At 42.7% G+C, this 17,230-nt stretch overlaps 1 protein-coding gene across 1 annotated transcript in view; it reads right to left on the bottom strand.

The window, feature by feature from the left end:
• zswim5 (zinc finger, SWIM-type containing 5) overlaps positions 1-2,769 on the bottom strand; it is a 67,080-nt gene extending 64,311 nt beyond the window's left edge. The window contains exon 1 of the mRNA XM_030074401.1: positions 2,241-2,769. Within this exon, the coding sequence (XP_029930261.1) occupies positions 2,241-2,769 (529 nt within the window). The remainder of the gene's footprint in view (positions 1-2,240) is intronic.
• Between the last annotated feature and the right edge of the window lie 14,461 nt (positions 2,770-17,230).

Raw genomic sequence — 17,230 nt, 5'->3', positions numbered from 1 at the left:
TTAGATTTGTATATGAACATGGATGCTTTCCCTGTGTCTGCACAATCTAAATGCAACCATGAAAACAACTGGTCTGCCAGACAGTAATTCTTTGACAGTAAACTGGTTCCCACTGTCTCCAAACTGAAGAAATGAGGCAGCAGCACTCAAATCTTATCTTGTAATCACAGAGCTATTTAACCCGTCTTGCGTTTTGTTGACAGAAAGACAAAGCCGTGAGCCTCGGCTGACCTTGGGGTAGGTTGGAAACGATTCACTGGTGAGGCAGGTAAGACTGGAAGTGTTTGCTTACGGGTGGACGCTTCATTTTTAACATGTAAACCGCAGCTGAAGCTTTAAAAAGAACATGGGATGCAAGTTAGTGAGTCTCAAATTGTCTATATGTCCCTGTTAGGTGGCATGCCATACGAGCTTTCATCAGTAAGCTTCAGATCCATAGATCCCTTCAGATAAATAGAGCTGTGTATATGCAAGACTACCATTAAAGGGTTAATCATTTAGCACTAACACATAGCTCTACCTGTCTGGGGGTACCAGGTTAGTGAGTGAGTGTGTGTGTGTGATGACAGGAAGTGGGTAGAAAGTAGGTCGACAGTGGGGATATCAACAAAATCTCAATTATTTTGCCTAAACTATAGTTTCATTTACAAACAATGCATACACTGAGGTCTGGAAACAACCAACATAAGGACAAATCTGACTTCACTAACTCCGCCGACTGTGCTGAAGATGAATTTATTTGCGCTCACACACACTCATACACGCAGAGTGCAATGCATAACTGTTCACCAGTGCCTACGCACGCTCACACACTTGCAAATCTCACTGTCAGTGCTTCTTAGAGCAAATCTCACTTTCATTTTCCCCAAACTAAGGTTTCATTTGGCTACGAGGCAGCATCGGTGAACATTTATAAGATGCAATCAAGCACAACAGTCACCTAGAAACACACTAGCCACAGTTTGCAGCTTTCCCCAGATACCTTGAAGCAACATGAAACCCCCAGACAAGCTCCAGTGGCTCTCCCACCATATGGCCTGAAAAAAATCCTCACAGTAGCCATAAAAGGCGGTTTTTGACCATGTATTCGTTACAACCCGTCAGTTTTCCTAACGTTTGAGCTCATTTGGTGGCTCTGTGGGGCCAGGGGGATGAAACTAATGAGAATTTGAATGGAGATGAAGCTTTGCGGAATGGCCCTTTGTTTGGAAACAGCCTCTCTGCAGCGCTGGAAATGCGAGACGCTTATCGATCATTTCAACTGGAAGCCTTTTGTGTTGCAAGCGACGGAGGGGCTGCGGGCAAACGCACGAATAAAGACAATTCTTGGTTATTTACTGCGAACGGGGAGTAACTTTAATAATAATAAAAAATAAGAAAGCACCCAACACACTCCAACAGATATTTTCCACGCTGGTGGCGACTGCGCTCTTTGTCCAGTCCGAGCAGCAGCAGCAAATAAACAACGAAAAGCTATGGGGGATTTTTTTTTCCGGATTAACGTTGGATTAATCATAATAAGAGACCCAATAACCGCCTTTGTTCCACATCTAAGCCACCCCCTAACACTGGGGAGTTCAGGAAAAATGACTTTTGCGAAGGGGAAACAACACAAACAAAAATAAAAGCCCGACGCTATAACGTTGGGAGCTATTGTACCAGCGTCTGTCAGCCCTCCTCCCTCCACGCCTCCCCCTCTCTCCACGGGGTAAAGGCTCCAGCCTGCTCCGGCCGTCGACGAGGAGCCCCGGAGAGGCAGAAAAGTGCTTGTAGTTGGCCACCTAAATATTTCCAGTTTCAAAACCTCAATGTGTAGCGAGTACACGCTGTAAAATAAGTACACAACTGCGCAAAGACGCAGAAACCGGGGCTAGAGCTACAGAGAGTAATGAAAAGCCACAATAGGAAGCCCTTTAATTTTTAAACAGCAGCTGGTCGGCTAAGCTAGCGAGCAACCTTATCCTCGCTTCCCTTTTCACAGAGGGGCAGCTATAACATCGAAAATAGGCTACAATTGGCTCCATAGGGCTTCCTCTTAAGCCTTCAGAGCTGAAATACATACAGGGAGCCCCGTGTGGTTATGATTACTCCAAAAACAGACGCTTTCCATACTTTCCGCGATGGCTCGGAAAACTTCCATCAATCATCCCCAACAGACATCCAGCAGCGGGACTTGAAAACACTCCACGGTGTTTGTGCCAAACAGCTTCGCCTTGGTTATACTGAACTATTCCACTTACCGACTTGTAAAACGTTTTCCACACAGCCGGTTTCCAGCAGTCTGATACCGCGGCGGAAAGGCAAGCCGTCTCCCGTCCCCACTGCTCCGGCTGCCCCAGCGGTAGACGTCGTACCGGCGGTAGTTCCTCCGCCACCGCCGGTGGTAGCAGCCCCGGACCCAGCACCCCCAGCCCCACCGGTAGCCGCCGACGGACCCTCTTCGCCGGCGACTCGGCACTGAAATGAAGAGTACATGCATATCTCCTTTTCGTTGCGGGGAAAAGACCAATAGACGATGCGGCGCTGGACGGGCTCCGGGATCCGCTCGAAGCGCTCCTCCACTCTCTCGAAGGCCCACTTCTCCGCCACTGCCTTCGCAGCGCAGTCCAGGAGTGACTCCGGCGAGCGGTACCGGGAGCTGGAGAAGCCGCTGCCGTGGCCGGGCCCCGGACCGGGACCTCGGGGAGCAGGGCGCAGGCAGGGTCGCTTGCTTGCCGGGGGTAAGGAGAGGAGAGGATGGGGCGGCTGTTCTCTGCGTCCTTCCGCCATGGCGAGCCGATCAACACTGAGGAGGCGGACGTCGCTACGGACACCGAGCAGCGGCAGGAAGCCCAACTGAGCAGCCAGTGTCAAAACACACAGGTTACAAAGCCCAACTTCCGGTCACAACTTTCGAATTAAACATCTTATCTACAAACGTCCTGTACATGCCTGATACTTAAAACGTAGTAAATTCCAAGTTACGCCTTACTCATTTCAAAATTCATGTTTGCTTATGGGAATTTGTTACATCCCAAAATTGTAGTGATAATGGCTTCTAGACACCTGCACTTTATTTGAATTTACAGCACTTTAAGTATTCAGTACAGTTCAGCAAGTACAGTGCAGCATCTTCAGTCTGAACGCGAAACACATGTTGAGGAAAAACTTAAACACATATTATGAAGCAGGATGTGGCTCATCAAAAACAGGCTCACATGGCTTCTTGCTATGAAATACACATAAAGGATGCATGAGGAAAGTAGAAGTTACATTTTGGTGTTGGAAACTCCATTTAGTACATCTCAAAACTGGACCATGTTCCATGTTCAGGTCCACCATTCAGTTTAGTATTGGGAATAACCACACCCAAAGCTGCATACCATCATCAATTAATCAATGGGTCGAATCACCTTTATAAAATAAAATAAAATAAAATCAGTGTATACTAAAGACATCATGAATTAAAAAAAAACAAAAACAAACAAAAAAAAAAAAAAAAACATATCAAACAGTGGTGGAACAAAGAGTTTTAAAATGTAGATTCATTTATAAACAGATTTATAGTCCTGTGTAAACAAAAGTGACCAAAAGAAAAATAGGCTACTATTCATTACAGCCATATATAGGCATATGAACAATGCATACAACTAGAGGGGAAATCTGAGTTATATGAAGTTTAAACAAACAGTATTACAAGATAAAAGTGGCTTTGTACACCATACAAAATTTGCATATTTGGTCTTTTTTCAGTGCTCCTGTGCTGGAGCAGGTAGGGGTTAACAATTTTGCACAGTTCAACAAGTGTGACCACAGAGGATTTCACATCAGGGTCCTCTGGTTTGAGGATGACCTCATTAACCACTAGCCTATCCTTCATCAGCAAAGAGCTGCATCCTGTCTTACCCACAAATATAGTGAAAGCTCAGTTGGGTGTTTGCAGCAGCCATTAATAACAGGATACAACATAGAAAACTAGAATCCAAATCACAGTAGAGAAAATGGGGATATTTTACAAAACAGCACTGGGAAATATGCCAGGAATAATTACAACTATGTGAATGAAAAGTGTAAGATGTTCAGTGGGTGTATGAAGCTGCTCTGGAAGCAAAACCCAGCCATATTCCTCATTAGCTACGTCATATTCATATATTGTTAGGTGCTTCTGTTATTGTGTCACCCTCTGTACACATTCTGTATGAAATAAGACATGCAGTATACAAATCTTTTTTTTTTTTTTTTTTTTTTTTTTTTTTTTACAATAATTAGAAAAGCATATGGATTTACCATTTGCACATTATGTGCAAAATATTCAACGATAATACATGAAACTGTAAGCTGCAGTGAAAGGTAGTTGCATTGTTGTGAGACATCAACCCCAGCTCTGTTCACAATTTGCATCTGATCAGTGCTTATTAATACTGGCGAGGCTTTTATTTTGAAATCCAAATAGCTTTCCTTCCTTTCTTATTGTGGCCACATCTCTGTGGCTTGACGTAGCTGAGAGAAGTGAGTGTGTGTGGTGTATGTGTGTGTGTGTGTGTGTGTGTGTGTGTGTGTGTGTGTGTGTGTGTGAGAGAGAGAGAGAGAGAGAGAGAGAGAGAGAGAGAGAGAGCAGGATGCCGGGTGAAGGGGGAAGGGTTGGAGGGGAGGGACTGGGGGGGTCTGAGGTTCGGAGGGGGGTAGATTGATGTGGAGGTGGAGAGTGGAGGGTGTTACCACGTCACTAAACCACACAATAACAAATCACTCCCAGTCCCCATAGCAGCTACAGAGACCCCAGGTCATCTCTCTCTCTCTCTCTCTCTCTCTCTCTCTCTCTCTCTCTCTCTCTCTCTCTCTCTCTCTCTCTCTCTCTGATGAATACGTACGTAGGCTACCTGTGGTGGTCAATACTGAGTTTATAGTAACTTCACTTTATGGTATTTTTATGGTGTCACTATAACATTCCTACAGTAATCCAAATAAATCAGTCTATAGTATCCATGTGGTTTTCTTTTTAATTTCCCGTCTATTATAGTTCTGGTGTGACATTTGTACAGTACACTCCTAGAATGTGTTGTATTTCACTCTGGTTCCTCTGGCAGACCAATACACATACCCTTTCGCCTCCTGCACTCTTCCTCTTGGCGCAGCGGCCAAGTCCTTGAAATGTGCGCATGTCAGATTGACGCAGATAACGATCCCAACTGCTCACTATGAATAACAAAGGCACTGTTTTGCAAATTAAATTCACACCATTACGTCTCCTATACATATCAATTATCTCAAGGCAGTCAATACACATTCATTTGAATGGGCCGTAGCATGCAGCTCAATGGCTCCCTTCCCGCAGCAGGCCTGAGAGAAGAGCCAGGGGCAAAACATATTTTACAGAGAATGTTTATTTCACGAGGCAAATGGAGAGCAGTATTTGTTTGTTTGAGTCTATCGCTTATTCAGATGTCAAGGTCTGTAACATTTCAGTATGCATGCATAATACAGTGACTTTCTGGCATTTTGTATTGCCAATGGAATCAATGGCCTCCTTACATTTCTTTAAAACTCACTTAAAGTAAATCTGTGGTACAATAATGACATGGCAGGTTGCTGTAGTTCATGGTATATGATTGTGATAGGCTTTGCAATAGAATAATAATTCTTGTGACAATAGCTGCAGAAGCCGCATTACATGTTGAAGGTTCTCTGAGACATTTAATATAGAACTTGTATAGGATGGTAGCTGAACAGACTGCTAGTTTTTATTTACTCTTCTATCTGGAGGCCAGCTTAATTAGGAAACTGATTGAGGCTGCATTTTCTTTCTGTATAATACCTTGGCTGAAGTAAAATCCAGTGTGTTGACCATCTGTGATCCCTTCCTCTGATATAGCTAATTTCATTCCTGCAAGGCTTCCTTCTCATCAAGGAAACAGCAACAGGACAAAATTTGCAGTCTTTGCAAAACTATTAATTTGTTATCTAATAATGATACAGTTAATTTAAAAAAATAGAGGGCAACCACAGGCATGAATAGCACATTTGCCGATCGAAACCAGACTTTACCGATTGCCAACTGTGTGATTCTCCATCAGCTTAGTTTTCACATAGGCAAACATCTGTGGATAGAAGTTTTTGATCTTTTGTAGTGTGACATCAGTCTTTCTCTATCCTTGCTTATTCCTTTTTACAGTCACAAAGGGGCTGGAGCTCAGCATGCACTCTGGGCAGAAGGTTGGAAAACACCCTGGCCAGTTTGCCTGTCCATCACAGGGCTAACACAGATAGACAGGCAAACAGTCACATTCACACCTCCAGGCAGTTTAGAGTCCACCTGCCTTGCATGTTTTCGACCTGTGGGAGGAAACATGCAAACTCCAAACAGACAGGACCGCGCCTGAAATTCAACAGCACTAACCACTCATCCGCCACGCTCTGCATCCCTGACCAAAATCATTTGTGTGCATATGTGTGTGTTTTTTTATGTATGTGTTGTGACACTTGTGTTTTGCTGTCTCTTTGGCTCGCTCTCTCTCCCCGAGATGTGTTTTCGGTGTATGTCACTGCACTGTGATTAAAATCTGATAAACAAATCAAAACAAAACAAATCAAACAAAAACCGTCTGAAAATGTTGCAGGATGATATTGGAAAGATAAGGGCACTGAAAGATGCATTGAACGCTTTGAAAACACACTCATACTCACAAGGTGGATGCCATTGTGTATGTATTCTCCCATGCTCTCTACCAATGGTAATAATGAAGAGAAAAAGAGAGAGACACACCAGGCACTCCAAAAATGTTCACCCTGAGTTTATCTTACAATTATGACAATCCAAATTGAATGAATAGAGGCATTTAAAGAGATTCTCAGACTGCCTTGCATCTCCTTTTGTTTTCCTACCCAGCATCCTCATACGTGCAATTCTACCTTTTCATTTACAATGGAAGTTGCCTCCCAAGTGGAGAACATACTTCATGAGTCTGGGACTGAGCCAAATTGCCGTTAATAGTTGCAAAATGCCTGATGAATGGGTGTCAGGGTCAAAAATAAAGCAGGCTCCTCAAAAGTTTACTCTGTAGAAGGACTGGTTGCTGAGGTACAGAGACAAATATCCAGATTTCTCCCTCTTTGTATCCCCTTCCCCTCCTCTAAAGACTCCTTTTTGGAGCATAATTATACTGAACAATAGGCCAAGCCCGATGGAGGATGCAACTCGTTACCATGGAAATGATTATGATGGATTTGCGGATAGACAGGGCAGGTAATTGGAAAAAGATTGATAGGGTGACAGGGCGAAAGAGAGAGAGAGAGAGAGAGAAGAGGGGAGGGAAAGAGAGAGGGAGAAATAGTGGTGAGAGGGGAGAAAGCCCTATTACATCCTCTCGCTCAGGGATTTGCAATTATATAATGATGCATCCTTTCTCATCAAGTCAATAGGCAATCACTCTTTTTACCTTCCCTCTCCCTGTCTCCCTCTCTTGCTCTTACCAAGACTCTCTCCACATTTGCTTGCTTCCCTTTTCCTCTTTGCCTAGCGTTTCTCTTTCCTTTTCCCTCTTATTCACTCTTTAGCCTTCTCTCCTTCATTCTCTGTCTCTCTCTCTCTTTCTCTCTCCTTTCTTCTCCTCTGTTTCCTAATAGAGCACAACATGGATGGTATTCCAGGCCCTAAACATGAAATATCAGTGGATGTGCGGTGTGTAATTCCTCCTGTTATTATCACTCAGTGCACGGTGGTGCAGGCTGTGGGCTACAGAGAGTTAAGATTCCTCTGTATTAATAAACATGGATATAACTTTAAAGAGACATTCATGCAGCTTGTGTCTATAGGGGACTTAGGCATGGTGTGTGTGTGTGTATGTGTGTGTATGTGTGTGTGTATTGACATATGGCTCCAGGATGTATCCGAGCTTTGAGCTTAAAGGAGCAGGTGTATGATTGGAAGGTCACTGCTAAGGCATCCACCGACCAGATGGGAAATCTGAGGTGAGAAACGTGAATGAAAAACACAATTCCCCCTCCCTAAAACTCTACTATTAAAGTGTCCTTGAGCAAGGCATTGCAGCCCCGGTTGCTCCAGTGGGGCTGCAGCAGAGGACTGCAGGAGAGGACTGCGGTTGTACTGGGAAGCTCCAAGGAGGGAAGGTATGGAGCTGTGTGAATATGAAACAGGGCTGGAAAACAGCAAGAGGGTTCAGTACCTGGGTAGGTATAGATTTTTTTTTTTTTTTTTTTTTTTTTTACAGTTACCTCTAACTGTAATTTAGAATTCCTTGCATTTAGAATTCCTTGCAAGCTTAGTTACCCACTGGTCAAGAGAAATTCAAGATAAAATTTTTACATCCTGTCTGAACATTCAATAATATTAGTATGATTATTCATAGCAACTAGATAAAAAAAAAAAATGCTGGATAAATATTGATGGCAATGTCTAAACCTGAACATTTCTGAAATATTTAGTTATTTATACCACAGTCACTGCAAATACTTAAAGCTGATTACTTAAATACTTAAAGAATGTATTTTTCATCCATATTGGGACATGTCAAACGTAGCCCCAGTCAACAGTAACCAATATTTTATATTAACACTCACAATATAAAAATAATTTAACTATGCAGCAATGAACAAACTGTTAGCGAGTTAGCTTTAGCCACCTGCTTGTTCTTAAGATCCTCAAAACTATTGTGTGATTATCTCAAACAACTGTTGTAGTGTTAATACCAATACTGAGCTAGCTAAGTCATTTTGTATTATTCCCATCATAGGTGTCCTATACTGAGATAGGTAGGCAAGCAATGAATTGCCTCCCGTGGGTCCAGAGGCGGTCCTGGCTAGTTTTGCGCCCTGGGCGAACCGTCCCCCACCCCCACCACATCAGGCCTATCATTTGTTAACATCCTATTAACTAAGAATAACACACTAGAAATTACTCATAAAGCTATATCACATATAGCTTACAAAATGTCATGTCAGTGTATAGGAAGTTATTTAGGTTACCATAGACTCACGTATAGCAAAAAAAATTGAAAATTCCACAGTCAGGACGTATTGTTTACCAAATCCACAGACTAACAGGCCAATGTGAACTTGCACTTGTTGTGTTGCAAACACAAACTAGCCTATGGATGAAATTAATTCCATGACATGATGCCTAAAATTCTAATAGTTGCTAGTTCAGCAAAACTAAAAACCAAAAAACAAAACAAAACAAAACAAAACAAAACAAAAACTTCTGTGGCTAAGTGGCAACATTTTAGCAAGAGGCTAATAAATAGGGTATAGGCTACTGTTTCATTACATGCACAATTAACGTCATGCATAGAGACTTGCATACCTTTATCTTTTGAACGTTTCTCCTCTTCTTCTCTCCTTCTCTTTCTGAACTGGGCACCTGATGTTTTTTTTGGCCTTTTGTCCATGATACTCCATTGACTTTTTGTTGTTGTTGTTGTTGTTTGGCATTTTCACATAACCGAATAAATTACATGTAGCTATAAGGGGTCTATATTAATTTTATGAATGAAATACAATTTATTTGGAAGCAGCAGTTTGTGTTGTTTGGCCTGGGATCTTTCATATCAGAGGTTAGTCTATCCCCCGCCCCCCTCCCCTTTGCTTTTTCTTCTGACACACACGACCTGTATACATGACTCTCAGCAGCAAGTTGACGTGATAGTAGGGGCGCCTTAGTGCCCACTGCACCAACTTGACATGGAAATGAGCGATATTAGTGTAGAAACGATTTTTTTTTTTTTTGCAGACGCACTTTTTTTTTTTTTTGGACGGCGCTTGTGCGCCCCCAAGTAGATTGCGCCCTGGGCGGTTGCCCACATTGCCCATAGCAAAAACCGTCCCTGCGTGGGTCAAGCAAGATCATTTGTCTTGCAGCCTGGTGAAATGTGTTGTTCTTCCTCCTCAAAATCCAAGATATTGCACTTTGATGAATGAATTGACAGAGACGGGTTTATAGTCTGTAATTGCAAAACCATTATAACCCCAATTCTCGCACGCAATTCTCAGTGATGTTTTTGTCCCCTCCATTTCTCAACAGATTCCTTGCCTTCCTTGTGAATGGATTGTCAATCAGAGTCTGGCTTAAAGGAATGCTTCACCCAAAACCTCTTTTATTTCGTGTCACCATTCACCCCGAGTAGTTCTGACTGTCCAGATTGCATACAGATTCCAAAAACTGTGGCTCTTTGGTTTAGAACGGAGTTGATCAGTGACTTCGACAAACAGCAACAAAAACGACATGACAACGTCTCTTTGGAACTGTCAGGCTCTTTGACTTATAAATCTTGAATTTCCATTTGTGTGTACAGAACACCCAAAACCAATGTACCTTCAATATTAAATTGCTAAATAAACCACTTCCAGAAAAATGCCTCATGCACCAGCACGTTCGTAGAACTGAAGACCCGCATCCGGCTTGTCCATTGGCTAGCAATCCTACTAGCTTATTGTGGGCATTTTCAGGAAGTGGTTTATTTCATACTATTTTGGTGAAACTACATCAATGTTGGATGTACTAAACATACACATGGAAAATCATGACTTGGATTACACTGCATGAAGAGTTTGAGAATTTGAAACAGATGTTTTCAAATCTTTTTTTGCTGCTCTATGTTCAAGTCAGCAATCAACTCCTCTCTTAGAGTTACAATTCTTGGAACCTTCATTCTCTGTTTGCTTCAAAGTGTGCAATTAGTGGCATCTTAACATATAAAATGTCTCATTATGTTATCATGGCTCTCAGTGGGCAACAAAATCTACACAGATGATAACTCTAGTTGTCGAAAATATTCAGTGTTGATGGTTTTGTTTTTTGTCCTCGTGGCCTGGCTCTCTGTTTTAGGCCCTGTTGACATTACTGTCCACTCCTTGTTTTACAGATGGTTCCTGAGAACAGTAGCTGTGTTGTGGAAGCCCTCTGGACTGGCGAACTGAACACTATCACAGTAACTTCACAAAGTAACACACACACTCACATGCACACACACATACACACTCCTCCAGGGGCGAGAGTCATCGTCCTGAAGAGAGAGAGAAATTGAGATAGAAGGAGAGAAATGAAAGAAGACTGGCTTTCTCTGAGGCCAGTGAAGCTCGGGAGAAAGACACGGCTTCACCGCTGTGTGAATATATTCAATAGACTCTGGCTAGACAAAAGGTGTGGGTGCACATGTGTGTGTTGGCCTTGACACAAAACCACACACACCTTTTGTCTCACAGTATCTTGCTAACCAAGGGGCTGACAGCTCAGGAACATGGTATTCTCACCATAAACACTCCACTTCAGCTGTTCATCACTGGGGGACAATAGAGCAAAAATATCCACCTTTCTCTCTCTCTCTTTCTCTTTCTGCACCGATGGGTATAATCAATTCAATTTCTTTTCTTCTTCAGCGTTTTGTCCTTCTGAGCTTGACTGCTTGATTGTACACTGGTATAAAGAGTGCTAAATCAAGAGGCAGGGGACAATGGATCTGTCTCCATCTATGTGCTAGAGTGTTGGTCACAGGCAAGCTCTCAGAGACCGCAGGCCCGATAGTCTGGAAACCGCAAAGAATGGCAGATCTTGGAAATTTAAAGAAAACAGCCCTAAGGTGCTCGTCATGGCAATTAATAGGAAATGTGAAGAATAGGATCCCAAGACTTATTTGCATCAATGCACTGTTTTGAAGGCCAAGCCGCTATTTTGCCATGATAGGCAGTATCTTTTAATTTGTCTTTTTTTTTTTTCTTTTTACTTAATATTGGCAGTATTCATGATGACAAAGGCCCAGAAGCTCCTTCCACAAATTTTGAACATCATGGACATTTAAATTGACATTGACTGGTGCAAAGAGGGCACAGCGCTATGGAGAACACTGTATCTTTTTCTTGGAAGAAATCCCATTTGCCTCTCTGAAAAGGTAATGATACACAGTCTTTGTTAACATGCAGTATTATTGGCTCTGATGCTCTGATGTCTTATGTTCCTAAATATGTAATTTTCAGTTAATTTTTTTTCATTGTCATCATCGGCAGAAAACACAATGAAGCTGTGAGAGACCTATCGGTCGATTTCACCAGAGTCAAAGCAGTGAGTTTGGATCAAATGCTACTGTCACATGTAAGAGTGGAGCGATCCAGTCAGCACGCGACCTCTGTAAAACAAACACATTTATCTACATTTATGCCTAGCAGACGCTTTTGAAAACACTGCTGGGCCCATCTTAGTTTGAAAACTGCAGGATTGCACCGTAGTCTGGACTGGCGTTGACAGAACATGAAAATGGCATGTGTTGGCCAAATTTCTTGACTTGTGATCAGTGGCGGTTCTGCCCATGTTGCCGCCCTGGGCGAAATTACTGCCTTGCGCCCTTCCCTGTTACTACTCCTAACAACCCCCCATCCTCCCCACCCCCCACCCCCGTTACCGGTCTCTACCGGAGCCCCTCTGGCCGCTAGAGGCACCCCTCCCAGAGCCGGCCATGCTGTGCACGGCTGGGGCACCGGCACCTGTACAAATACCTTTATTTTGGAAAAATACTTTTTATATGGACAAAATCTTGTTTGAATAAAAAAGCCACCGGCCGGCAACAGGCGGGCCGGCCTCATGCCGACCGGTGCCGCGCCCACCCGGTCAGGTCTGCCGGATCTGACAGGTGAGCGACGCACACATACTGCCATATATAGCTTTTATTATAAATCAACTTTTGTTCATACGCGGCTGCAGCAGCACAACGGACAATGACACAGACAACATGGTTGATATGACGGCGCAATGCGGCCATTCGCCGGTAATGGCGGCATCAGGCGAGCCTGCCTACTGGTTTACATATGCAAGTACAATACATGTGTATTTGCTTAGACCCCCAATATAAGACAAGGGCGTTATTTCAGAGCATTTTCAATGGAGAAAATATTGTCTTATATTCGGATGAATACAGTAAAAGAAAACTGCTTTGCAGCGCTGATTTTTTTTTTTTTTTTTTTTTTTTTTTTTTTTTTTTGTGCTTGTGCCGCCCCCCATGTGACATGAAAAAATGCCGCCCCGGGCGGCTGCCCGCTTCGCCCGTGCCTAAAACCGCTACTGCTTGTGATGTAGTAAAACTTATTATTACTTATTTGTAACTGTTCATTTTTAAAAGTGAATTTGATGTGTGTGTGAGAGCAACTGACATTTAGTATCTTGTTTGATGACTCATGTAAATAAAACCATTTTTTGTAACTGTTTTTGTAAAATAAAATGTGATTTTTTGGATAATAGGAAGTATAATAGGAATATAATGAATTGAAATAACCATATACTAGAAAACTCCTACACCAGGGTATCTCTAACATACCATAGAAAATAAAAATAACTGTAAAGCAGTATGAAAACAAGTGCTCAGTATCATCTGAATCTAAAATCTATCTCAAACCCCAGCCAGAGTTTTCGGTTTATGTGTGCATTATTATATGCATCATGCAGATTTGTGTGCACACTACAAAACATCACCATTTGCACAATGAGACCATTTACATACCCCCCCTTTGCATGAACATATGAACATAAACAGCCCTCACCAATGAAACAAATGATAGAGAATAACTTTTTTGTAATTTTAACTTTGTTTAAAAGTATATTCATTCAAAAATGTGACCAGATCACATTTAAATCCTATCCTGGGTCCTTTTGGTGCGTTTTCAAAGTTTCAGAGCCCTGTTCACACAGTCAGTGGTTCAGCTCCAGGATTTGTGTCTTGATGACATTATGAATGGAGTCTCGTCTCTCGTGGCTGTTGTTGTTGGTTCTAGCTTAGGGGAGTACATGTTCATGTTCATAATTTTTGACTCTCCTGCCTAAGATAAGAGAAATACAGTTAAATTAATCCTGTTTTAACAGGGTTTTCCCCCTTTGATGACTTCAGCTGAAGTTGATGGGGAATGATTTAAATTTGGGGAATGCATCTCATGATTTGTCTTTGGGGAGTGCGCTGACATTCTGACACAGAAACATGTCAAATCATAGCAGTTTAACCTGTGGGCATCTGCATTTTTTTTTTTTTTTTGTATTTGCTACTTTGCATGCCGACGCTTCGGTATGTGTTCAGTGCCTCTCAGTCTTTTCATCACACAATTGTATGTTCATCAAAAGGCTTGTTGTCAAAAAAAAAACTGTGCAACACCTTCTCCATTCTGTGTCAAAACTGACTTTGTATTGGGCTGCAGCCTTCGTGGACGAAATCAAAGCCCAGACAGAGACAGAAAGTGAAGTGATGTTGAGCAGAGCCTGCACATGAAACACACTGACATTTCTGACAGCCATCACAACAAAAGCAGACCTTTCTCAGAGGCATGTGAGCCCCGCCTAGCTCACAAAAGCAGACGATCCTCCACAGCGTGAAAAAAAATATTTAAAAAAAATAGAATCCCTCGAAATATAATTAATTCAATTATCCTCCTTAGGACGACAAAATTAGGTGAAATGCCACTTTATGACATCCAAACCAGATGAAATTTAGAACCAAAATGTCTCTGTAGACGGTCTGAGGAGACAGTGTGACAGGAGCAGATCAGAGCAGAACATTATGTCAGCCTGACACAGGGGTGCTGATTAAGACTGAGGTGTCAACAAGCTGTGGATTGGCCAGACGGTGTGTGTGTGTGTGTGTGTGTGTGTGTGTGTGTGTGTGTGCGTGCGTGTGCGTGTGTCAAGGGGGAGGGGAAGTGTCCAATCTCATAACCCATGGCTAGCTCTTCACAAGTGTGCCGCTTGCACCTGAAAGCACTTCCTCTTCAAATTACACACACACACACACACACACACACACACATGCACACACACACACACACACACATACACACATAGTTGATGAGATGTTGTTTTCTGACGCCCCCCCTCCCTCTTCAGCAGAGGTGGCACAAGCCTTTTAGCAGCTACTTATGACCCTCCATCCCCTACATCACTCTCTCTCTCTCTCTCTCCCTCTCTCTCTCTCTCTCACACACACACACACACACACACACACGCACACAGAGTTGTGCATGGCATTGTGCTCTCTCACTACTCCGGGCAACACTCTCTTTCTCCCTCTTTATTCAAAGCTTGATTTCTTTTCATCAAGTCTGTCTCTTCCCCTTTCTCTTCTCCACCTTGCACCTCTGCAGGATACTCTTGTTCACGTCAAATCCAATCCCTCTTTCCCTCCTGGCCTCTCTCTCTCTCCTCCTCCTCTCCCTCTCATCTTTGTCTTCTTCCCATTATCTTCCCTCCTGCCTCTTTTCTCCTCCTCTTGTTCTATCTCTTTCACCAGCGACACAGTCTCTCGCTCTCTTCCACTTTTATTTGCCTCCCTTTCTCAATATCCTTCAATATCTTCTTAAGTCTTGCCCTCGCTCTCTCTGTCCCCCATTCTCTCGTCTCTTTTTACGACCCCCCCGCTCCCCGCCTCTCCGCTGCTCTCTTCTTCTCCTCTTCTTCTCCTTTGTGACCTCTCACCCTCTATTTTCCCCCTGCCTTTTACTCTGCCCTTTTCTCTTTTCCCGGCTCTTTTCTCCTTCTCTCTGGGTGTCGTCTCTTTGTGGACGCTCTCAGCCCCCAGTGGGACGTCCAGCAGGAGAAAGAGCTGAAAAACAAACACCGAGAGGGGGAGGAAGGGAGGGAGGGAACTAGGACGGAAGGTTGGATGGGAGGACGGAAAGAGGATAAATAGGATGCAGGAGGAAAAAGGGGGCCACAGGGTGAGAGAGCTGGAGGAAAAAAGGAAGACAGCAAGAAAAACAACTTGTTCAGGAGGGGAAAAAAGACTTTATTCAAACAGAACAAATTCAGGAGAGGGAGACAAGATGGACAGAGATAAAGGATAAAAGAGAGAGTGAGAGAGACAGAGAGGAAGATGGCCTCATGGATGAGAGGAAGCAAAGGGAATGATTGGTCCACTAGTCAGCTTAAAACATCCATGTGTTCCTGGTAGATCATTGACCACTGCAAAACACAAAACCCTTAATATGTCTTTGGATTTTACCTGGAAAAACACCACATCCCTGAAAAAAGTTCTTAATCTTAACATTAAACCTCTCAGTTTTACAGAACTGAAGACAAATGAAGGTCCTTGTTTTAGTGAAGGGCTTTCTTGATATTCTTAATATGGCATTTCAGAAATAATTAAAACGGTGTTTAAGCAGCATTGGCATACCGGAAATGGTAATGCAAATCCACATTTTTAAGTTTTGAATCTTTTGTGTTATTTATCTATTTGTTTGTTATTAATTAAGTGGCCCTTTAACATTATACCAGTGGAACTTTTTTTTTTTTTTTTTTTTAGAGTGCTCTACTTCAAAATCTCTGGATTCATGCACATAAGCCCCCTTTTTTTCCTCTGGGTCCAATTAAGCATAGTGAAAGATATTGACATTAGGACCTGCTATTTCCTAGTGCACAAATCAGTTTATTACAGCTAGGCATGTGGGAAAATGAAAACATTCTTAAAATTATGATTTCGTCATATGTCATTGCACAGTATCGTGGATTTGCCAGGACATGGTGAAGTGAACATTTTACCAAGCACTATTATGTTTCTGTCAGAACACAGCCAAGGTGTAGACATACCACAGTCATATGGAGGAAAACCAGTTTACAGGAAATAAAGTGAGAAACATGGCCACCACTGCTCATAGCTCCAACTCTCAAAACATGCTTACATATACACATATGTAACAATTTTGTGGGCTTTCATGCAAATCTTAATGATTTGACCTATTTCCAGCTTGTTTTGACTTCACCAGTTTCCTTCCTTCAGTGATACTGCAAAGATGACTATTCCATCAATGGGTCTCACTCCCCTCCCCACCTACAGTATATACAGCAATGTAATTCTGTATCATAGTGTGTCATCATTCCCATTATAACAAACGTCTTCTTGGGCTCTGTGGTCTTATATTGAAGTGTACAATATCTGTATTTACTATCTATATTGAGCTCCTTGACATGAAACACTTTGGGAATGCCTTCCTGCCAGATATTTCCACACATTTGCTGTTTTATTTCGCTGCTCTCGCTGATGCTTCATGATCTTTTGGTGGCATATGAACAAATAACCTGTGGCTTTCAAATTGGCTTTGGCGAGCGGCTCATTTGGGAGCCAAAATTACAGAAACGACAGGAGCATCCGTGTTGTCTTATGGCGTTTTTCCATTTCATGGTATCAGTTCTGTTTGCCTCGACTGCACTTGCGCTTGATACCACGTGCTTTTCTGGATTTTGTTTTCCAGTGCAGACAGCAACCCCTCCCAGCGA

The sequence above is a fragment of the Myripristis murdjan genome, chromosome 17 (genome assembly GCF_902150065.1).
Source record: "Myripristis murdjan chromosome 17, fMyrMur1.1, whole genome shotgun sequence".
NCBI lineage: Eukaryota > Metazoa > Chordata > Actinopteri > Holocentriformes > Holocentridae > Myripristis > Myripristis murdjan.
Note: the sequence above shows the minus strand (reverse complement) of the source record. Positions and strands in the feature narration are given on the sequence as shown.